This window comes from Stenella coeruleoalba, assembly GCF_951394435.1.
Source record: "Stenella coeruleoalba genome assembly, chromosome: 1".
NCBI lineage: Eukaryota > Metazoa > Chordata > Mammalia > Artiodactyla > Delphinidae > Stenella > Stenella coeruleoalba.
The window spans coordinates 125,605,473-125,628,382 of NC_137169.1; the positions used below are offsets into that span (position 1 = coordinate 125,605,473).

Below are 22,910 nucleotides of genomic sequence, written 5' to 3' on the forward strand. Positions count from 1 at the left end.
CCCCCACTCCCACCCCCCTCCCCGCCCCCACCCCTTTCCCGGCGCCTTGACTCTTTTCCTCCAGCCCCGCCCACTAGATTACGCGAATTTTTCCAGGAGGATCCCCACATCCGCCCCTCCCCACGGAACCCGCCCGCTTCAACCAGTCTCCGGGATTTACAACCAGCCGGAAGCCGGGAAAGGGGCGTGGAAAACGCGCGGAACTGCCCGCCCCCGCCCCCTCCCTTCCGGCCTCTCCGTCGGGCCCCGCCTTCCCCGCGCGCAGCGGCGCATCCCAAAAGCCGGAAAAGTGGAATCTGCGCTCCGCACGGTTCCCCAGCGGCAGGGTGGCCGCGTGGCCGGGCTCATCGGCCGGAAGCCCGGCCCAGCGCCTCAAGGGGGAGCTGCACCCGAGAGGGAGCGGACGCGGCCGCAGTCCGCACGGGTGAGCGTGCCCCCGGCCCCACGGCTCGGGCCTGCCTCCCGTCCTACTCCTCTCGTGCGGGACCCGGGCGCCGAGCCCCGGCGGCGGGACGGGCCCTTACGCAGTCCCCTCCCCCACTCCCTGTCACCGCCCCCACCTCCGGCCTCGTGCCCAGCGCGCTCCGCCCGGGCCTTGGCAGCGCCGTGACGTCACGCGCCTCTGCGTGCGGAGCCGCGGTGGAGCGGGCGACGCACGAGGGGGTTGACGTCGGGGGGAGGGACGACGCCCAGGGGGAGGGGAGGGGCGTTGGCGCGAACAGGAGCAACGCGTCTGCAGCCCCGCCAGCTCCGCCTCTGTTCGTCGCGGGGACCTGCGTTTCGAGCTCCTCCCTCTCGAGTGCAGCCGCCCCCCACCCCCACCCCCTTGACCTTTTCGGGGACTTGAGGTGGTAACCCTAGACCTTCACTTGTAATTTCGTTGGAATTTTTCTGGAAAAATGGGATCTGGCAATGTATCCTAAGAATTTTTGTTTTGAGAAAAATGTTTCTTAGCATATTTGGCAGCCCCCAAATTAGGTTAAAGCCTGTTTACCAAACGCTGTCATTTTGCAAAAACCTGTTTGGTTGTAAATGGGAAGCGCTGTGGTTGGAGGCTTGCACACGCTGAGAAGGTGTGAGCTTCAAGTCCCTCAGCCTCCAGGTGCTGAGTCCCCCGTGAGAACTGACCCCACGTAAGAGAACACGCGTGTGTACTTTGCGCTCAGCTCTGACCTTGGAACCTAGTAACTGCTGCACACGTATTACTAGTGATCTTGTGGCTTCGTTTTAAAGACTCCAGTTGTGAAGTAGACCTTTTTCTTTTTGTGTTTTCGTTTGTGAACGTATAACAGAAGGGTTTACCCCAGAATTTCTGTGATGTCTGGTATGTCAAAGTGCAAGTCAGTCCACAGACGGAGGTCAGTGGTGTGAAGCCGTGTGCAGTGTATGCAAACAGAACTGTCCTCACCCGGCGGACTCGGGCGGGGGCGGAAGGGAAGCTTGATGGGAGCATCGCCTTCTTTGTTCTTTTGAAGCAAAACCTGGGGACGTGATGAACTTAGGGTTCTTTATCTGTGACTTTATTGAGGGTAAAATAAATCTCAGTGTATAATTTCTTCCACAGAATATTGAAGGATGTTCGTTCCAAGATCCCTGAAAGTCAGGCGGAATGCTAACGATGATGATAGAAGTTGTGCAGCCAAGAAAGTCAAACCAGAAGCAGAAGACCCCCAGCTGGGTGCGGGCGGGGATGGTCCAGCCGATGATGCCTCGGGTACCAAAGAAGCTGCACTAGCGGCGCATCACGGTGCCCAGCCGTGCCCTCTCCCCGGGCCTGCCAGCCAGGTGCCTGAGGGGGGTCTGGCTGGACCCGGGCAACAGGCACAGGACAGCGATCTCCTTGAAGAGCCAGTGAAGTCCTTCTCCAAAACGCAGCGCCAGGCCGAGCCCGGGGAGCCGGTGTGCGTGGTATGCGGGCGCTACGGAGAGTACATCTGCAATGAGACGGATGAAGACGTGTGTAGCCTGGAGTGTAAAGCAAAACACCTTCTGCAGGTGCGCGGAGCGGAGGCGCTGTTAGCTCCGGGCGGTCCACAGAAAGCGGGTTCTGAGCCAGCGGCTCCACATCCTGCTTCGTATGTCTACACCGAGCACGCCTTCATCTCGAACCTTCGGGAGGACCAGATTGAAAACCTCAGACGGCAGCTGGGAATCGTGGTTCAAGGGCCAGGCGTCCCCAGGCCCATCATTGACTTTGAGCATTGCGGCTTCCCTGAGGCCTTAAACCTCAACCTGAAGACCTCGGGCTACGAGATCCCCACCCCCATCCAGATGCAGATGGTCCCCCTGGGGCTTCTGGGCCGAGACGTGCTGGCCAGCGCGGACACTGGCTCTGGGAAGACGGCCGCCTTCCTGCTTCCCGTCATCATGCGAGCTCTGTTTCAGGTAAGGTAGAGCTCACCTGTATGAGCCTCAAGAACAGTCAAGGTGTTTACCAAGTGTCATCCTCAGCTACGTTAAAATTGCAAACTGAAACCAAGTACTTCGATCTTTAGTCACTGGAACTAAATTTTATTATATTGAACCAGTCTCTTCATTGAAGGTCTAAAAAATTGCTTTCCTTACAAAGTGTTGTCTTTTTAACACATTTTCTATTCAAGGAACAGGCTTTGGGTTTGGGGCGAAAATCCTGCTGACCAGGTGAGCTGTGATTTTTGTGTCAATCTAGCCTGCTTCGATTTTGTGTTTTGAAAAACCTGATACCGAAGTCAGAACACTATTGTAGAGTTTCAAAATATACCGCTAAGCGTGACCTGCGTTTCATCTTAAAATGATACCACCTTGCCTTACTCGTTGGTTTATAAGCACTCCTGCACATAATTAGTTTAACAGACGTTTTGAGTAATTATTTGCCAAGTACTAGGGAGTTTGTGAGGTTTGGAGGATGGCAAGGGGGGAAAGGAGTGAGAAATGTAGGCAAAAGGAGAAGAGATAGAGGAAATTTTGGAACGCTAAAGCGTAGTAGAAGATAATGTGAGAAAAAAATAAAAGACTAGATTTTCAAAATATAGACGAAACTCACCGGAAGACCAAAATAGAATGTTTGTATAAGTAAGGTCTCCTGACAAAGAAAGAAGTGAATCTACAAGAGCGCCGAGGGGAAGTCGAGGGTAGGATGCCAGGCTTCACCCAGATCTTCAGGGCAACCAGCAGGTTTCTCTTCTGAGGAGGCTGGCTGGAGGTCGCACAGGCCAGTCGGTGGGAAGCCAAGCTTCAGTTTTCCCGCCGTGATTGAGGCAGATGCCTCTCCCTGGTCCTGATGGTGGGTCTTTCATTGTCTGTCTGTATTATGTGAGAAATGGGTGCAATTTATGCTGGTTTTGGAGGAGAATTCTGCAGTTGAGCAGAAGGCCGGTGGGCTGATGGGACCACTTTCAAAGAAAAGGGCTCCTGGGGCTGCCTTGAGGCTTGTGTCCACAGCAGCAGAGCTCACTGCTGGTGTGTTTCACATCTTTGCAGAGCAAGATGCCATCCGCGCTCATCCTCACGCCCACGCGGGAGCTGGCCATCCAGATAGAGCACCAGGCCAAGGAGCTGATGAGCGGCCTGCCCCGCATGAGGACCGCGCTCCTGGTGGGGGGCCTGCCCGCCCCCCCGCAGCTCCATCGCTTGCGCCAGCGCGTTCAGGTGGGCTCCCTGGACCGAACGCCTTTGCAGAGGACCTAAGCAATGCAGGAACTAAGGGTTTTCGCCCCCTGAGGAACTTCAGAGTGTGATTTTAGGTGGCCTTTAAAGTCTTGCCACGTGAGCCTTTCTGTGGGGAAGGCCAGGAGCACAGGTTAGGGAGGTGCCTTTTGTTTTCCCAACGCTGTTGGATGTTCTCACAGCCATTACCACCTTTAATCATTGCGTTTGCTCTGGGAGGTGGGGTGGCGTACCCCCTCTTTTCACGGCTGAGAAGATGAATCTCCGAAAGGTGGGCCTTACCTCAGGATCGTGGCTGATACACTTTAGAGCGGGATTCCTACAAACAAGGACATTGTCCTTCATCATCACAGTCCAGTCATAGACCCAGGAAGTTCACGCTGGTCTGTTGGGATGCGTTAACATTGGTGTCACGCTTCCGACCCAACTCAGGTTTTGCTCGTTGTCCCATCAGCTTTTTTCCGTCAAGCTCAGAGTCTTCCGTTGCTTGTAGCCGTCATGTCTCAGTGTCTTCAGTTTGGAACCGATCTTTCCTTTTTTCTCAGGGTCTTGGCACTTTTTAAGGATTACAAGCCGCTTACCTGGAAGAACAGCCCTGAACTGATTAGATTCAAGTTGTGGCTCTTGAATTAATTCTTTAACAGGACATCACAGAAGAGACGCTTTCCTTTCCATTATGTCCTTCTAGGTGGCGCACAGTTTTAGTTTGTCCTTTGACTGGTGCTTTTATCTGCCAAGTTAAACTGTAGAGTTTGTTTGTACCCTTTGTGTTGAATAAGTATTTTAAGGGGAGTACTGCCAGGTTGTAAATTTATTGAGCTTCCCCAAACTTTCCACTTATTTACTTTTTTATATCAGTACGGACTCATGGTTCCCTGTTTTTTTTACAGGGGTATTATCTGTTTGACCAGTGGAAGCACCTTGCAGTCGGTTTCTGTGTCCTTTTATCATATCTTTGTCATTCTTTGACTACTTTCTTACTTTCCATCTAAAGAAGATGTTCCGTCCTTACCTCGTTCTTTCCTGGCCTCGGCCCTGGAACTCTCTCCACGGAGCCCTGGCTCCTTTGGTGTGGAGAATAGTCTTCAGAAACCGAGACTTGGGCTCTACCTGGGCTCCTTGCTGTTGGACTGTCATTGCTTCTGGGACCTCAGCCTATCCGAGACCATGAGTTCATGTTGATATTTCCAGTTCTCATTCATCACAAGGTTCTTTTTACGTTTTCTGTTTCCACGTTGGTAACTCTGACGATGAGAAACCTGCCATCCCTTATCCTTTATGTAGTTATTTATCTGCCCCATCCCCCGGCATGTCACCAGTGTCCCTCCATCACAGCGATGCCTTCCTCCCTGGACTCTGCCCTACACGGCCTCACCTCTCCTCGCCCGGCTGCCGCACCCCCTGCCGCCCAGGCCAGGACTCACAGACACCTACCCTCTGGGAGGAAAAGCAGCTGAAGCGTCTGTGTGCTCGGCAGAGCTATATTTCAAGAGTAAGGACAAGACGAAGACCTACTCAGATAAACAAAACCGAGAGAGTGTATTGCCAGTGGACCATCTAAAGGAACTTCTGGAGGAAGCCCTTCTGCAGATAAAGAAGATTCCAGAGAGGAAGGTGGGGGGTGGAAGGAAGCTGGTGCAAAGTCGGCAGTAAGCGTGTGGGCGAAGCTAAACAAACACAGGCCAAGCGAACAGTGGCCAGGAGCAAGCCGTGGTTTCAAAATAATGGGGTGAATACCATCCCACAGCGTGTAAGGGCAGGCGAGATGCGATCGCCGTAAAGCAGCGCCCTGGATCTTTCAAGAACAAGCTAAAAGTGCCGGTTAACTTTATATTAAGTTATAGCTTTGTTGACATTCAAGGCGAAGCACTCAAAGAATGAAAAAAGTTGATAACTTCCAAACCATCAGAGGGGAAAACGGAAGAGAAGGAGTGAACTCAAGTCAAAGTAATTAAAATTGACTTGATATCTGTGGATGTCTGAAGTACCCACGCCAAACCCTGTGTTCTGGGGATACAGACCTTTTATCGTCCGCGGCGATGTTACCACTGTGCGGGTGTGGACTGGAAAAGTGGGTACAGCTGAACATAGGAGGTCATTTGTAACTCCACCAGAGTTATCCCGACACTGTCTCATATAATCCCCACGATAGTTTTCAGCATTTCCATCTTACGACGGGAGAACAGAGACTCACACCATTATTAAATGCTGAAGCCACGATTCCTGCTGAAGTTTCACTAAGCCCCTACTTCTAACCACAACTTCAGCTAATATATGATAAAACTGTTAAGACCCTTGAGTGACCTTAGAGTTCATTGTACCCAGCCTCGTAATTTGAAAGTGAAATAGCAGGCCCAGAGAGGGCGAGGGGTTTGCACTTGTTCACGGAGCCAGATAGCGGTGAGCGTGCTCGTAAGGCCCGCCCAGCGTGGGCCCTGCCAGGTTCTCAGGCCTCAGCCGCCTTCTCCCCCCTCCACCCACGCCAGCCTCCCCGCCTCCGAGCTCACCGGTCACGATGCCCTTCCCTCTCCCTGGACCTGCCGGTCGTGCTCACTCCCACTACTCCCGTGGGTGTTGGCTTGTGTTTTAGCAGCACTGAGTACATCCCTCCGTTGATAACACCCTGTCGTGATTCTCGTGAGCACGTGTTGGCTCTGTTTCTTCCTTAGTGTCATGACTTTCACGAGAGCAGAGACCAAGGCTGACTTACTCATCATCGAGTTCCGAGTACTTACACCAGAGTCTGGCATGCATTGGCCACTCAGTAAGTGTAGAATGAAGGAATACGTGAGTGAATGAACGCGATCGAACTTTCTAATTTGCCTTTTCTCTTTCGTTCAGGTTATCATAGCAACTCCTGGGCGACTTCTGGATATAATAAAGCAGAGCGCTGTAGAACTTGGCGGTATAAAAATTGTAGTAGTGGATGAAGTAAGTAGTGGTGTTTAAAAACAGAGTTTTATATAATCTGTGAAAAGCGCGTTATAGTTATATAATTGCATTGTATATTTTCAGGCATTTTCTCTCCCAAAGGAAAACAACTCAGGGATTTTTTTTTAATTGGCAATAGTGGTTCTTAAGCTGGTTCTCGTGTAGCACCGCAGCTAAACTAAAATTAAACCGCCACTGTCTTGTCCTAATTGATTGAAAATGTAAACTTAACAGGCATACTGTACTCTCAAGTGTTAAGTTTTTTAAACATGCTGGGTGTCATTTGTCTACAGAAAAAAGAAGGAAATCAGTGGCCAGTCACTCAGTGGGAATTTTGGAAGTAGCTAATGATGCTTAGTTGGAGGAGGTTCTTTACTTTTTTCTATGTGGACGCAGGTGTCTGTGGTTGTGGTTTCTGTGTTGCATATAGCAAATAGGCATTTTTATACTTTGGGCTTGCTTAATAAGAAGTGAATGTGTTATTATTTGATGGTAATCCAGCACGTACCAACGGGAGAGGGTGGGGGGCACGGCTGTCCTGCCTGCATGCTCGTCCTGCTGGCTGTGACGGGGCAGAGCCTTGGGCTTACCCAGCAGTGATCAGTGCCGACCAGTGACAGCAACCTGGCCTGCGTCTGTGGCACCAGGGAGTAGCCTCGGGACAGCCTTGGCCACAACACAGCCAAGACCCAGAAGACGGGGGTTTGAGCCTGTACTGCGCCTGCTGTGAGACCTTGGGCAAGTCATTTCATTTTCCAGAGCCGTGGCAAGGAAGAGTAGTGGCTGTGAAAACGTCTCGCACTGAAAAGTCCCGTATAAATGTAAGATAAGATCCAGTCCTTTAGAAAGTGCTGCTAAGTCAGCGTTTTCCTGGCCCGGCCTTTGGGGGACCTGATGTGTTGCATTGGGTTCTCGTCCTTACTGCCACCCTGAACGTGTGGCTGGGTTTCCCCTGTGGATAAGCCCATGTCCTTAGGTTTCCCCTCCCCGTCTCATGAGCCAGAGGATGATCCTTGTAGAGAATTCATTCATGCCCCCCTCTCTTCAGAGCATTTTCGTTCTCTTACATTAACAAGGTGTCCGGGGCACCCCAGGGCTGCGCTCAAGGTGATGGTGCCCGAGGAGTGCTGTCCGGCAGAAGTGCACCGATGCCCAGCTCCTCGGTGACTGGGGACGTGGCTCCTGTGTGGTCAGGGGAGAGGAGCCGGTCAACAGCATAATCGGTCATGTACTGAAACTGAAGTCAGCACAGAGGTGCTCTTTGGGTGCAGGGGACGAGCCCTGGGTGAGATGGGTGGCGTCACAAAGAAGCTGTAAACACCCTCCAAGCCTACAAGGTGCCCTGTTTACAAGAGCAGGCGAAGGTCTGAATTCGTCCGGAGAGCTGAGGTTTGCCCTCCCCCGATGCAAGCTGTCAGTAGGACCGTGTATGTGCTCAGGGTTCAGGAGGAGAAATGAGAGGGTCGGCGCGTTGGCTTCTCAGAGGTCACGGGACTTGACCTGAGCCTCGGAAGAGGGAAAAGGATTTAGAAGAGTAGAGGATGCATCCAGTGTCCCAGGTGAAGAGACCAAGGCGAGCAGACTCTGTCGGGTGCAGTGCACGTGTGCGGGGCTGGCGGGAGAGACGGGCGGGTGTGCCACGTGGGAATTGGTGGTTGACGAGGTCTGCTGCCCATGCTGGGGAATTAGAGGAGGAAGAAGAAAGCCAGCCATCGGCCCAGAAGAGGGGGGAGGGTCGGGGACGGAATGGAGGCAGGCGTCGGGGTTCGCCTGAGGGTCACAGGGAATCACTTACGGGTCGTGTGATGACCGGACACGCGGGAGGACGAAGGTGGGTGGGGTGTGCCTTGATTTAGGGCCCACGGGAACGGGCTGGGGCCTGGTAGACACACTCGAGTTGGTGCTGGATGAAGGGGCAGGTACCAGACCCATGCGTGAGAGTCCGCGGGACATGCTGGCTTCTCTAAGGAGGAAGTTGAGAGAGACGAGCAGTGGGCTGAGGCTCTGCCTTCTGCAGCTGAAGACAAGTCAGTGAACAGAGAGGTGGTCTGAGAGCCCAGAGGGAACCGGGAACAAATGATGTCCCTGGGGAGAGGGGCCACTGTTCGGGGGCGGGGGGAGGGGGCCGGACACAGGAATGGTCAGGCCGGAAGTCTGACAGTCCTTTAAGATTAGGAAAATCTGCTGCCACCCTCTGCGTCCCCCGTGTCCCGAGGATTCTCTCCCACCCCCTCCGCCTGCTCTTCCTTCGTTCCGTGTCCATGACTCAGAACCTTCCCTCTGGAGCCGCCCTGCAGACCTCAGGCCCCCTTGTCTCTGCTCCAGGGACCCGTGCGCAGACCGTCCTTCTGCAGTGTGTTCCCTGCTCCACCCTGGGACCAGGCGCACTGTTTGCCGTTTCCCCGGTGGCTGAGATGGAGAACCAGAGCTCGTGCTTGGATGCTCTGGTTCCGTGGGTCGGGTGGAGTCCAGGAATGTTTGTACTGCTTCCCTTTAGGGAGGCTTGGGGCACACGGACCGTCCTACCTGCTGACGTACAGTGCTGAGAATAATGAATGCTTATCTGTCAAATCCATTAGGGCTTTTCCCGTGCTAGCCTTTGTTCTTGGTTGTGAGGATGTGATGGAAAGCGAGGTGAGCTGTGACACAGGCGTGTACACAAGGTGACGGGACAGAGGCGCCCGAGGAGAGGGGGCCCCTCAGGTGGGAGGGGCCTCTGGGGGGCTGAAGAGCAGCAGCTGCCACGCAGAGATCTGTCTGGAGGAAGGACTCCGAGTGGGAGAAGGGCCGCCGGCCACAGGGGGACAGGTGAGGACAAGTGGCGAGTGGGGCAGGTCCGGGGAGGGAGACGGGCTTGCAGGAGGGGCGAGGGGGAGGCCGGGCCGGGCGGGCGCCCTCCTGGAGTGATGGGAGGTCTCGGGAGGCTTGGGCCAAGGAGGAGCACCTGTGACACGTCCTCGGGCATCTGTCTCCTTGCCTGAGGTGAGCGGGTTCTGGTCGGCCGAGGCGGGAGTCGGGTCCGCACGGACGTCAGCGGAGTCTGTGGGGCTGCTGATGGATCGGAGGTGGGGTGATGATGATGAGAGACAAAACAGAGGTGCCGGACGGTGCCGTCTCCCGAGATGCTGCTGGAGTAGGACTGGGTCTGGCAGTGGGAGAGACGGTCTGTTTTGAACATGTTAAATTCCAGGGGCCTTGAGGTCCAGCTGGGGCCACGGAGTGGGCAGTGAGTCTCCACCACTTGAGTCCAGGGAGGCGGTTATGGCCCCGAGTGAGGTTTGCGGCATCTTTGACGTGTCCGTGGTGCACAGAGCCCTGGAACTTGTTGAGCTTCCTGGAGAGAGAGCATGGGTTGAGACGGAGGGAGCCTGGGACGTAGCCCACCGGCTCATTGACATACAGAAATTGTCTGAAAAAGGAGAGCCAGGGAGGGAAGGAAGACCAGGGCTTGAGGAAGTGCTGGTCAGGATGTGCCGTGCTGTCATTTAACTGTATCATGTTTCGAGGATACGAACATAGTAAGTTTCCCTTCTGGACCATCAATTCTGGAAAGGTAGGGTCTCCTTCCGTGTCCTCACCGTCGAGCACACAGCATTGACCTTGGTGTTCATGACGTAGGTTTGGAGCCAGTGGTCCCCAGTCCACACCCCAGCTCCACCACATCGTAGGGCACGGTGTCATGTGCCTCAGTTTCCACATCTGTAAAGCGGGGTCGCGATGGTGCCCACTTCCCACCATGCTCCCTTGAAAGGTGCCCAGCGTCCAGTAAATGCCCATCGAATGGGGACTGTCAGCCACCGTTGGCTACGAGTTAAGGTTTGCTGAGTGGAGTGAATGTTTAGCCTGGGGACCCTCAGGAGTGAAGTTTTGGTGGCAGAGATGGAAGTCAGATTGTCTGGGATTAAGGACATCACGAGCAGTGAAGAAATGCAGGTGACACCAAGAACAGTCCCCAGAAAATTAGGCCAGGTTTGCTGTTTAATTAGGGGACACCTACGTTCACCTCTTACCTTATTAATGCTTACTCTGTATCCAAGTGCCGTCTCCCCCTGGGGACTCTGAGATTTTCAGAGTAGCCTTGTGTTCATTATGAGTGGCTCTACTATTTGAATCACCTTAAATTTAAGTAGTACTTTTAATTCTAAGAGGTTTTTTAAAGTACATGTTCCCCCACATTTTAATCTGTTAACATCCCTCTAAGGTAGGTAGGAAATAGGTTTATAAATGGAAACTGAGGTGTAGAAAGAGTAAGATTTTCCCAAGGTCTGATTGATAATGGCTTTCAAAAAGTGCAGTTTAGATGGGAACCAGTCATGAATATTGTTTAGGTAGGGGCGTGTGTGTGTGTCTGTGTGTGTGTGTGTAAATGAAAGAGAACTTTCATGAAACAATACTTACCCTTGTGACATGTGATTTCTCTATTCTCACGTTTTATTCTGTCCTATTTTGTGGTTTTAAAAAATGATCTTCATGGCCCATTCTGCAGTTTGAATAACAACTGTATTCTATGAGTAATCCACGTACATTAAAGAGAAGTTAGAAACAGGAGGAAAAACACCCATATTCCCATTGAAATAACCATAAATAACCATAGTCATTGTATTTCTTTTTCTCCTGGCCTTGAGAATTCAGACATTATTCTGTAGACACTGGGAACCTTTAAAGGATTTTAAGCCTGAGTGTATTACACTCAGACTCATATTCTCCACGTGGAGAATAGCCTTTGAGCAAGAAGGCTGGTTCCCAGGAGGGAGGGGGGAGGGCTTGAGCCAGGATGGTGGCTGTAGGGAGCGGGGGGAGGGTTTCCAGACACAGTTAGGACATGGAAAGTAAGTGAGGCAGTGCTGGTGTCTGGGTAGTGGGATGATGGGCGAGTTTGGTTTTCTCTACTTTGTTTTGTTTACCAAGTTTTCTACAGTGAGCACGTTATTACTTCTAGTATTTAAAACTAATAATAGGGCTTCCCTGGTGGCGCAGTGGTTGAGAATCTGCCAGCCAATGCAGGGGACATGGGTTCGAGCCCTGGTCCGGAAAGATCCCACATGCCGCGGAGCAGCTAGCCTGTGAGCCACAACTACTGAGGCTGCGCGTCTGTAGCCTGTGCTTTGCAACAAGAGAGGCCGCCATAGTGAGAGGCCCGCACATCGCGATGAAGAGTGGCCCCTGCTTGCCACAACTAGAGAAAGCCCTCGCACAGAAACGAAGACCCAACACAGCCAAAAATAAATAATAAATAAACAATTTTTTAAAAAAAGAAAGAAGTATACTCTTTAAATAAAATAGTAATAATAATAATTGCATCTTAAAAAGAGTTAGACAAAGACTTAAAAATGGCTGTTGAATGTGGCACCTGGGGAGTGATTGAAGACCTGAAGGAGCCGGTGAGGGGCGGGAGGTGAGCCCTGGACCGGACAGTGGGGGGAGGGCGGGGAGGCGGGGGAGAGAGACCGCAGGGCTGGAGGACTCTTCCAGGAAGTTTGGGTGAGAAGAGAAACTGAAGGAATTTATTTCTCATGGTCTTATTTTTTCTGAACCAGGAGAAGCAAGGCCATCTACTGAGATGAATGGGGCTTAGTGGGATTACTGAGGCACGTGGGGATGTTTGCAGACACACTGTGGGTGTGTGTTCTCTCTGTCTGCTAGTTAGTTGAAACACTGAGAAGGACCTTGCTGGTACTTTATATACTTTATCTCTTTAATCCTCATCACAGCCCCAGGAGGTAGTTACTATTATCATTTCCGTTTATAAAGGGAAAAACTAAGGCTTAAAGCTCTTCATTAACTTGCTTGAGGTCATAGGTAGAGCCAGGATCAAACCCAGACCATCATGATAATTTCATATTTTTTAAATGTCATAGAGTGAATAATATTAAAACAAGGGATCAAGCTTCAGTCTAACTGACAGCACATTAGTGGACACTAAAACAATTCAATGTCTTATTTTCCAAAATTATAGACACCCAGATTATATTTGAAAATCAAGATAGCCTTAACTTTTCTTATTTTTTTCCTTTATTTATTTTTTTTTGTGGTACGCGGGCCTGTCACTGCCGTGGCCTCTCCCGTTGTGGAGCACAAGGCTCCAGACGCGCAGGCTCAGCGGCCACAGCTCACAGGCCCAGCTGCTCCGCGGCATGTGAGATATTCCCGGCCCGGGGCACGAACCCATGTCCCCTGCATCGGCAGGCGGACTCTCAACCACTGCGCCACTAGGGAAGCCCCTGTTTTTATTTTTTTTAATGTTTATTTATTTTTGGCTGCGTTGGGTCTTAGTTGCGGCATGTGGGATCTTTCGTTGTAGCGCACAGGCTTTTCTCTAGTTGTGGCACACAGGCTTCAGAGTGTGTGGGCTCTGTAGTTGTGGTGTGCGGGCTCCAGAACACGTGGGCTCTGTAGTTGCGGCTCACGGGCTCAGTAGTTGCGGCACGCGGGCCCCCGCGGCATTTGGGATCTTAGTTCCCAGACCAGGGATTGAAACCTCGTTCCCTGTGTTGGAAGGCGGATTCTTAACCACTGGACCACCAGGGAAGTCCCTCATTGTTTTTAGAAACCAGCAATGCAGAGGTATATACAGAAGTGAAAACCCCCAAATTAAATTTTTTTTGTTTATTTAAAATCATATTTTATTATAAATATATGTTCATGGTAAAAAAAAAAAAAAATTCAAGAACTTCCCTGGCGGTCCAGTGGTTAAAACTCTGTGCTTCTGATGCAGGGAGTGCAGGTTCAGTCCCTGGTTGGGGAACTGGGATCCCACATGCTGAACGGTGTGGCCGAAAAAAAGAAAAAAAAGATCAAACTTTGCGAAAAACTATAAAATGAAGAATAAAACTGTTCCCCCCCCCAGCTCACAGGTCTCCTCTCCAGAGTTAGCAATTAACTTTCCTGAGTATATACACAAATGGTCTCATGTTATACATAGTGTTCTCTATTTTGCTTCTTTTCTCCTAGCAGGGATAAAGAACCTTCTGGTCATTTTTCATGCTAGCACCGTGTTGTATGGTATGGATCTATCATAATTTACTTACCAAGTCTCCTCCTGTTGGATATTTAGGCTGTATATGGTGGGGGGTTTTTGGCCACTATTACTAATGCCATAGTAAAAATCTTTGTATATCATTATAAACGTAGTTACACAATATGTAGTTTTATATAAATATATTTTTTTCCCAGTTAATCCTTTGGCTTTTGACATTGTGGTGTATTTTTCCGTGTAAAGAGTTTTAAGTTTTTTACGTTCTTAATTGTATCCGGTTTTTTTCTGGGGTGGCCCTGGGTTTTCGTGTAGGACTAACTTTACAATGATTTTGTTTAGGCTGATACCATGTTAAAGATGGGCTTTCAACAGCAAGTGCTTGACGTTTTGGAAAATGTGCCTCGTGACTGTCAGACCCTTTTGGCTTCGGCCACGATTCCAGCCAGCATAGAGCAGCTCGCAAGCCAGCTTCTGCGCGACCCCGTGAGAATCATCACTGGGGAGAAGAACCTGCCCTGCTCCAACGTGCGCCAGATTGTGTTATGGGTGGAAGAACCAGCCAAAAAGAAGAAACTGTTTGAAATCTTGAATGTGAGTGGCAAAGCGGTCAGCCCTGCTTTGTTGATTGCACTTGCATTTTTCACAGTTTTTTGTTTTTTTGCTTTTTTTGGCCACATGGCTTGTGGCATCTTAGTTCCCCGAACAGGGATTGAACCCGGGCCTTCTGCAGTGAAAGCATGGAGTCCTAACCACTGGACCGCCAGGGAAGTCTCCACAGTTCTTTTTTTTTTTTTTTAATAAATTTATTTATTATTTTATTTATTTATTTTTGGCTGTGTTGGGTCTTCATTGCTGTGCGCAAGCTTTCTCTAGTTGTGGCGAGCGGGGGCTACTCTTTGTCACGGTGCGCAAGCGTCTCATTGCAGTGGCTTCTCTTGTTGGAGCACGGGCTCTAGGTGAGCGGGCTTCAGTAGTTGTGGCACACAGACTCAGTAGTTGTGGCTCGCAGGCTTTAGAGCGCAGGCTCAGTAGTTGTGGCGCATGGGTTTAGTTGCTCCGCGGCATGTGGGATCTTCCCGGACCAGGGCTCGAACCCGTGTCCCCTGCCTTGGCAGGAGGATTCTTAACCACTGGGCCACCAGAGAAGCCGTCTGCACAGTTCTTGAGAGAGTGCTTTTTAGATGCAGCTTCAGGGGAACCTGCTGTAGATGTTTAATAATAAATTGCTTTGCTTACTTCAGAATTCTTTAGGGTTCAAATAAATTTTTATTTGTGAAAACATGCAGTATAGACGCGAGGTTGGTTTTTTTCGCATTATTACAGAAAGATATTTAAATATCAAGGTTATTCCCAAAGAATATTTTTTTTGTTTCAAAAATTTTTAGTAGTTTTATATATAAGGTAAAGACAAGTTCTTTCTTGGCTGTTCTGTCCTTGAGAAATAGAATTTTTTTAACAGTAACTGGTTTAAGCAGAAATTTGTTAAGTGGGTGGTATGTATAAGCGTAGTTGTTAAAAATACAGTATTACGTTAAATATGGTTTATTTTGACTTACGAACAATTTTGGAAATTTTAAATTGCACTTAAAATCATTTCTGCAGTTTTCATGAGGTGATGCAGAAGCGTGAAGGACGTACACTGTTTGCCTTCTGTTTGTGCATATTTTAAAGAAAGCACTCATTTTAACAGAATGTGCCTTTTTTCCTTCTTAGCAGTGTTGGTAAACCTGTTGATAACTAGCTTATACTAAAGCTCTCAGAAAAACGTCCCATTGTAAATTATGTTATACCAATAATTCTAAATATGTGTTTTTAATGTTTCAGGATAAGAAACTCTTTAAGCCTCCGGTGTTAGTATTTGTGGACTGCAAACTAGGAGCAGATCTGTTGAGCGAGGCCGTTCAGAAAATCACAGGTCTGAAAAGCACCTCTGTGCACTCGGAAAAGTCACAGCCGGAAAGGAAAAACATACTGAAGGTGACACCCAGCGTTCTGTTGTCTTCTCTTTCCTGTAAATCTGTTTTGCCTCATTTTCAAGAGATACCATATTATCTGCTGCTTTTTAAAGCAGACCTTTTTTTTAATGACCCTGAGAACTTCAGGCACGCAGTGGTGTGAAGTTAATTGTTTCTCTCGCTCAGGCTTCTGTGTTTTGGGAGCAATAAGCTTGTCCCCTAGGGACTGTCTACTAAATAGATTAATCATTCAGAATCCGCCATTTCTGAAATCAGGTCACTTTGGACTGAGGCATAGAGTAGTTCACCTTTGGAAAAGGTTTGCCTGAATAAATTATTGGAAAAAATTGGGGGTTGGGGTCGGAAGGCCTTTAAGCTACATATGTCTCTCAGATGTACTAAGACCTATACTTACTGCGAAGGTATTGCAACACCAGTGTTGAAGAAAGTGTTGAGAAAAGAAAGGATAATCTGAACGACAGAAAACCACTCAAGAAAAATCCTCAATAATGAATTTTGTTGCTGTTTTGGAAAGGGTTTACTTGAAGGAGACTATGAAGTTGTGGTGAGCACGGGGGTCCTAGGAAGAGGCCTGGACTTGGTCAGCGTCAAGCTGGTTGTCAACTTTGACATGCCTCCCAGCATGGATGAGTACGTGCATCAGGTAGATTTTATATGTTACCACCGTTCTGCTCATGAATTTCCTTATGCAAGGCATTGTCGTTACAATGGTAAGTTAAAAGAAAGCAGGGCGTAAAACTGCATGTATTTTTGCTTTTAAAATATATAAACTAAATTATGTTTTTCACAACTATATGGATGCGTAGAATGCATTAAAAATCAGTTGGAAATAAAAAACTAAAACATTTATTTAAAAAATTTAAGTGATTAGCTTTTGGTGTAGTTTAATTTTCTTTCTATTTTTTGTTTTCTTCAGTGAGTATATTAAATGGCTTTTATAAGCAGAAAAAGAGGGCTTTGTGTAAAAAGGTTGTTTTAAGTTGCTGCATCTGGCCAGAATAAAGTCGATCTGCTGAAGTGTTTGTTTTTTTAGGAATCATGTCTTCATCTCCTCTTCATACCCTTATTTGCTCTAGACTTTCACCTTTCAGAGTTTGGTTCCTTTCCTTTGCTGCCAGAGATAACAGCAGCTCTTCTTTCTCTCAGAAATAAAGCCTCTCTGAGCGCCACGTTATCTCACTGACCGCTACCTGTCTTCCTTCTCCGGCATCACTTACAGACTCTTCAAGTAAAGCCTTTCTCTGATGTTCTTAGAATCACCTCTGAATGTCACATTTACTGAAGTTGCCCACTGAAATGCCTGTAGCACCCTTACTGAGTTGTTGCTTTATTTTTCATAAGACTTAATAATCTAGCAGTCTGCTCTCTCTCTCCTTCCTTCTCGCTCGCTCTTTTTTCCTTTCTTTCTTTCTTTTTTTTTTTTTTTTTTTGGTACCACCTCATTTACCCATGCCTCAGGGATTTGACTATTCCACAGGAGCTGACTGTTCACGTAACTAAACTTTACTTTCTTCCAAATTTTCAATTTTTTTTTTTTTTTTTTGCGGTATGTGGGCCTCTCACTGCTGTGGCCTCTCCTGTTGCGGAGCACAGGCTCCGGACGCGCAGCCTCAGCAGCCATGGCTCACGGGCCCAGCCGCTCCGCGGCATGTGGGATCTTCCTGGACCGGAGCACGAACCCGTGTCCCCTGCATCGGCAGGCGGACTCTCAACCACTGCGCCACCAGGGAAGCCCCAAACTTTCAATTTAATGATTTTGGCTGGATGGGACTTCCCTGGTGGTGCAGTGGTTAAGAATCCGCCTGCCGGTGTAGGGGACTCAGGTTAGAGCCCTGGTCTGGGAAGATCCCACGTGCTGCGAAGCAACTAAGCCCGCGAGCCACAACTACTGAGCCCGTGCTCTGCAACAAGGGAAGACACCACAATGAGAAGCCTGCACACCTCAACAAAGAGTAGCCCCCCTCGCTGCAACTAGAGAAAGCCTGCATGCAGCAACGAAGACCCGACGCAGCCAAAAATAAATTAATTAATTAAGTAAAAAGAAAAAAATAATAATTTCAGCCAGAAATCTGTCTAGAGTATTAAAATACTTAAGAAGCTTCTTTGCTTGTTACATGGAACATGCTGGTTATACCTATGTACCCGTCTCTTGCTCTCCCCAGGCCAGCCCTGTGGCTGGCAGTTATCACGCTGCACCTACTGTAATACAGGCAGCGTGCCTCAGGGATGCTGACAGGTGCAGAGCTGCGTGCCTCTCCTCAGAGGGGCCACAGGTCCTTCTGCTTTTTTAGTTCTGTATTTGGGTGTTTTTTGTTTGTTTCAATCATCAAAGTACACATACACACGATAACAAAGCACGCAAATAACGAAAGATATAAAGTGAAAGGTAAGTCTTTTCAAGGAAGCCCTCCTACCTTTGAGTGGTTCCCCCAGTTAACACTGCAGAAATGGTAAATGCATGCGTGTGTGCATATATACAGATGTGATGTGCATGCCCTGTCACACCTTCCACATAAATGGGACCATATTATACCCTCTATTCTGTGCCTTCTTTCTTTTTTTTTTTTTAACGAGGAAATAAATTTATTTTATTGAAGTATAGTTGATGAACAATATCATGTTAGTTTAGGTCTGCAGCACAGCGATTCAGCTCTATGTGTGTGTGTGTGTGTGTATAAATAATATATTCTTCAGATTGTTTTCCCTTACAGGTTATTACCTAATACTGATTAGAGTTCTGTGTGCTATATAGTAGGTCCTTGTTTTTTATTTATTTTATATATAGTAGTGAGTATCTGTTAATCCCAAACTCCTAATTTATCCCTCTTCCCACTCCCCCTTTCCCCTTTAGTAACCATAAGTTTGTTTTCTGTGTCTGTGAGTCTCTCTGTTTTGGAAATAAATTCATTTGTATTTTTTTGTTTTTTTTTTTTTTTAGATTCCACATACGAGTGACATCATATGACATTTGTCTTTCTCTGTCTGACTTACTTAGTATGATAATCTCTCTAGGTCCATCCATGTTGCTGCAAATGGCATTACTTCATTCTTTTTTATGGCTGAGTAGTATTCCGTTGTGTATTTATACCACATCTTCTTTATGCATTTGTCTGTCTGTGCCTTCTTTCTTTATTAAAGAGACCTTAGACAGTTTTCCTTATCAGCACACACACTGGGTGCCGTTTAATAAGTGTTAATATGTATTGAGTGCTTAGCCTAATGCCAGGCACTGTTCTAAACTCTTTAAATGTTTTTACTTGTTGAATCTGCCTCGTTCTATTTTCATGGCTGCATGGGAATGTATTATATGGATGTCCTGTAATTTATTTAACAAATCCTTCATTGCTGGACAATCAGATGTTTCCAGTGTTTGTTATTAATGCTGCAGTGAACACCTGTATACACAGCTCCCTGGGCCTCTCCTGCAAGTGCATCTGTAAGAGAAATTCCTAGTGGGAGAACTGCTGGGTTAAATTATATGGGTATTTAAAATTATAGTCAGTATTCCCACGTGTCTGATTTTTAATTTCAGGGGTGGTAAGCTTCTGGAGAAATAATTTGTATTGTTAACATTAGCTGTCTTTGGCCGGGCTGCGTGGCTTTGTGGGATCTTAGTTCCCCGACCAGGGATTGAACCCAGGCCCACAGCAGTGAAAGCTCCGGGTCCTAACCACTGGACCGCCAGGGAGCTTCCTAGCTATCTTTTAGAATTTGGAGACCGTTGTAGTTAATTTTTAACTGCTTTTTATCTCAGTATAACATATCTAGTATAAATTACATCTCAGATGTAATCCACATGCTATACAATTTGCCAATTTAAAGTGTACAGTTCATTGGTTTTTAATATATTCATAGAGTGGTGCAGCCATCCGTATAATTGATTTTAGAAAATTTTCATCGCCCCCAAAAGAAACCCCTTGCCCCTCCGCAGTCACCCCAGTTCCTCATCACATGCACACACCCTCATTCTCAGGCAACCGCAACTGTACTCGGTAGATTTATGTCTTCTGGACGTTTCATGTAAATGGAATCATACAGTATGTGGTCTTTTGTGACTTGCTTCTTTCACTTAGCATAATGTTTTCAAGGTCCACACGTTGTTGTAGTATTTTATTGACAGATAATATCCCATTGTAAGGATACACCATATTTGTCCATGCATTCATTGGTTGCTAGACATTTAGGTTGTTTCCACTTTCTGGCTACTGTGAATAATGCTGTGAACGCCCAAGGCCATGTTTTTGTGTGGACATGTGTTTTCATTTCTTTTGGACATAAACGTAGGAATGGAATTGCTGGGTCCATGTTGAACATCTTGGGGAACCACCAGACTGTTTTCCCATGTAGCTTCATGTTTTACATTCCCACCAGCAAAGTATAAGTGTTCCATTTTCTCCATATTCTCATCGACATTTGCATGCTTTTTTTTATTATAGCCAGGTTCATGGATATGAAGTGTTTTGGATTTGCCTTTCCCTGATGACTAATGACGTTGCACATCATTTCATGTACTCATTGGCCACTTGTATACCTTTGGAGGAATGTCTGCTTAAATCCTTTGCTTTTAAATTGGGTTGTCCTTTTGAGTTGTAAAAGTTCTTTATATGTTCTAGAGACCCTTATCAGAAACATGATTTGCAGATATTTTCTCCCATTCTGTGAGTTGCAGGTATTAATTTTTAGTTTTATTGAAACAACTCAGTAAGGTAAATAAATCAGGTAAAAACAAAAGCTGATACTGAAAAACAGCATCTCCCCCTTATTTCTCCCCAGTCTCATTCTCTGCAGGCCTCCCCTTCCAGCTTTTTTAGAAGTTTCTTCTTTTACAGCGTTAAGAACGTTCTGTCTATTGGCGGGAACTATCTATTCATTTAGATAATCTGAGTATACTTTAAGTTCTACGTTTCAATTAAGGAGCAGAAGTTGACCATGATTGTATATTTCCCTCCCTTCTGAAGAGTTTCTCAGTATATTAGGAGACACGTTTTGTTCCTTCTCACGGGTCTCCACAAATTTGTGTCTGTTTAACTCTGTCAAAATGAGAAATAACTTTATGCAAAAATGGACTTGCTTCAGTCTCACATTTCAAGGCACTTAAGTACTATAAAGGAGATACAGTCCTTTTGCTCTTAATGCAATAGCTTTCAAAAAGTTTCTACCTTAACCCACTCACAGTAAGAAATATCTTTGCCTCCTTACCCCCTACACGTACATACAAACATGCACACACGCGCATAACTGAAACACAAGTTTCACAAACAATACTCACTTTTCTTATTTTTATTTTCTATTTGGGTTGTTTCCTTAACACTGTGCTAGTGGCAGCCCACTAAATTGATCTCACAAGTATATTGAGGTGAACAACTCAAAAAATGCTCTCTGAACAAATGTTCATCTCAGTGAAGCTTCTGTAAATACTAGTCTTCGTTTTCTTTCAAGAGACGTTAAGATTCTATGTGAACATTTTGAAAATGTCCTTTGCATTTCATTTCAGGTTGGAAGAGTCGGGAGGTTAGGTCAGAATGGAACAGCGATTACTTTCATCAATAACAACTCGAAAAGACTCTTCTGGGATATTGCAAAACGAGTGAAACCCACAGGGTCCCTTCTCCCCCCGCAGTTGTTAAATTCCCCTTACCTTCACGACCAGAGGAGAAAGGAGCAGCAGAAGGATAAACAGACACAGAATGATCTGGTTACGGGGGCTAATCTTATGGACATTATTAGAAAACATGATAAAAGTAATTCTCAAAAATGATTTGTGATACCACGTTGAATAATTTTTATTGCATATTGTCAGTGAAATTTCTGTACATTATTCCTGTATGGTTTGATGAATGTGACATGCACATGAAACAAAAAGTTAACATGATGTAAAAAGCTTTAATAGACTATCAAATTTATACAGCAATATTGTATTTATTTTCCTTTTTAATTTTCATAAATTAAAAACAACAGAAAGTGAATTACTAAATGAAGTAAAAATTTCTTCTCTCTGGAAAAAGTCCTTTTTTTTTTTTTTCAATAAAGATTCCTTGTAGCTATCATCAGAGCCAGAAACCCACACATCCTGACTCAGATGGTGATTCTTCTGTTTTATATCCACTGTGCTGCGTGCACATTGGCACCTGGATTATTGTTGAATCAATGAATATTAGCAGGAAAGTAAACGATAAAAAATGGAAGAAATGGTCAGGGCCCCTTTTGGAAGAAATGTTAATTAAATATCTATTTTCTCTCTCCGTTTTCCTTTCGGCTAGATAAACGTAAATTTATTTTACATCTGATGAGGGCTGCTCATCAAATAATGTCGACTTATGTGAATGTTGCATAGCAATATATAGTTTTATGTTAACGCCACTTTGCTAATTCAGTTGACTTATTTAAAAAATAAATGTACAAGATGTATTAGTGTACTCCACACATCTTTCCTGAGCTCACACTATGTTCTGGACGTTTGTTCAGTGCTCAGGACACAAGTGGACATTGTGCCTGCCCTCAGAGCTTACAGACTGCATAATAAACCAACTTTAAAGTCTGGGGAATTTAACAAAACCAAGATGCATTTCTCACTTATGGCAGGACTGGCAGCTCTCCTCTGGGTCTGAGTTCTTCCATCTCTTGGTGTCACCGGCTTAAACACGTGGCCTCCAGGGTCGGCCTGAGAAACACGTGCAGGTGCTGGCCCGTCTGGGCTCAGGCTTCCAAACCTCTCAGCTGATGATTTTAAACACTGGGAGGAAGGATGGGCATTTTGCTTTGATGCAGCAATACTTTCATTTCTTTAAAAACCATTAGTATTGGTTTAGCTGGGTTAGTTAGAAGGTATGTTACTTAAATGTTGACACTTAAACAAGCATTGTACCCTCAGCATCCTCCCCGGGGGTGAGGGACCAATGCAGGTAAGTAAACCCTAGCGTTTGTGGTCGCCACCCAATGGGAACAGTGGGGTCAGAGTCTCCCCAGAGTGCGCAAAACCTCAGGACTCCCTCTTGCCCCATTTCTGTCTGCCGACTGTTGAGTGGTATTTCAAGGGACCAGGCTGCGGCAACCCTTAAGGCCCAGGGCGCTGTCAGAGGTGCAGTGAGCACAAGTCTGCACACACACCAGGCGCTGTCGACGTGTTGGTAATACTCACCAAAGAAAGGGCAGCTTTTCAGGAGACTCAGACGTGTTTATAGATAAAAGCAGTATGACCAGAAACGCAAGAAAGCTTTGCAAATCAGCATTTGCAGGGGAACGTATTTGAGCAAAACCAAGTACTGTTGGGCTGTAACATCACCTCCCTGGTAAGCTTAACGCGCGGGCACCCTGGCTTCTGCTCCCACCGCTGGGCACACGATCCTGTGTCTCTGTTCACCTTCTTCCAGCCACGCGTGCCG

General features: G+C 47.1%; 1 protein-coding gene across 6 annotated transcripts; it reads left to right on the top strand.

The window, feature by feature from the left end:
* The first annotated feature begins 225 nt into the window (after positions 1-225).
* On the top strand, positions 226-21,854 carry DDX59 (DEAD-box helicase 59). Of its 6 annotated transcripts, XM_079902832.1 has the most exons (9): positions 226-424; positions 1,565-1,908; positions 1,996-2,385; positions 3,460-3,627; positions 6,487-6,576; positions 13,892-14,143; positions 15,377-15,529; positions 16,043-16,171; positions 21,023-21,854. In XM_079902832.1, exons 2-9 carry the CDS (start codon positions 1,576-1,578, stop codon positions 21,284-21,286), a joined length of 1,779 nt encoding a protein of 592 aa, XP_079758958.1. In that variant the 5' UTR covers positions 226-424; positions 1,565-1,575; the 3' UTR covers positions 21,287-21,854. The 6 variants fall into 6 exon arrangements, with proteins under 6 accessions (XP_079758958.1, XP_079758955.1, XP_079758960.1 ...); XM_079902829.1 differs by having other exon boundaries at positions 1,565-2,385; XM_079902834.1 differs by having other exon boundaries at positions 1,565-2,385; positions 16,043-16,158; positions 21,023-21,175.
* The last annotated feature ends 1,056 nt before the right edge of the window (positions 21,855-22,910 follow it).

Bases quoted from the DNA above. Each gene is read 5' to 3' on its own strand.
- DDX59 (XM_079902829.1), top strand. From the start codon at position 1,576: ATGTTCGTTCCAAGATCCCTGAAAGTCAGGCGGAATGCTAACGATGAT. The intron at 14,144-15,376 runs GTGAGTGGCAAA...TTAATGTTTCAG, and splicing joins AACTGTTTGAAATCTTGAAT to GATAAGAAACTCTTTAAGCC. The intron at 16,172-21,022 runs GTAGATTTTATA...ATTTCATTTCAG, and splicing joins TGGATGAGTACGTGCATCAG to GTTGGAAGAGTCGGGAGGTT.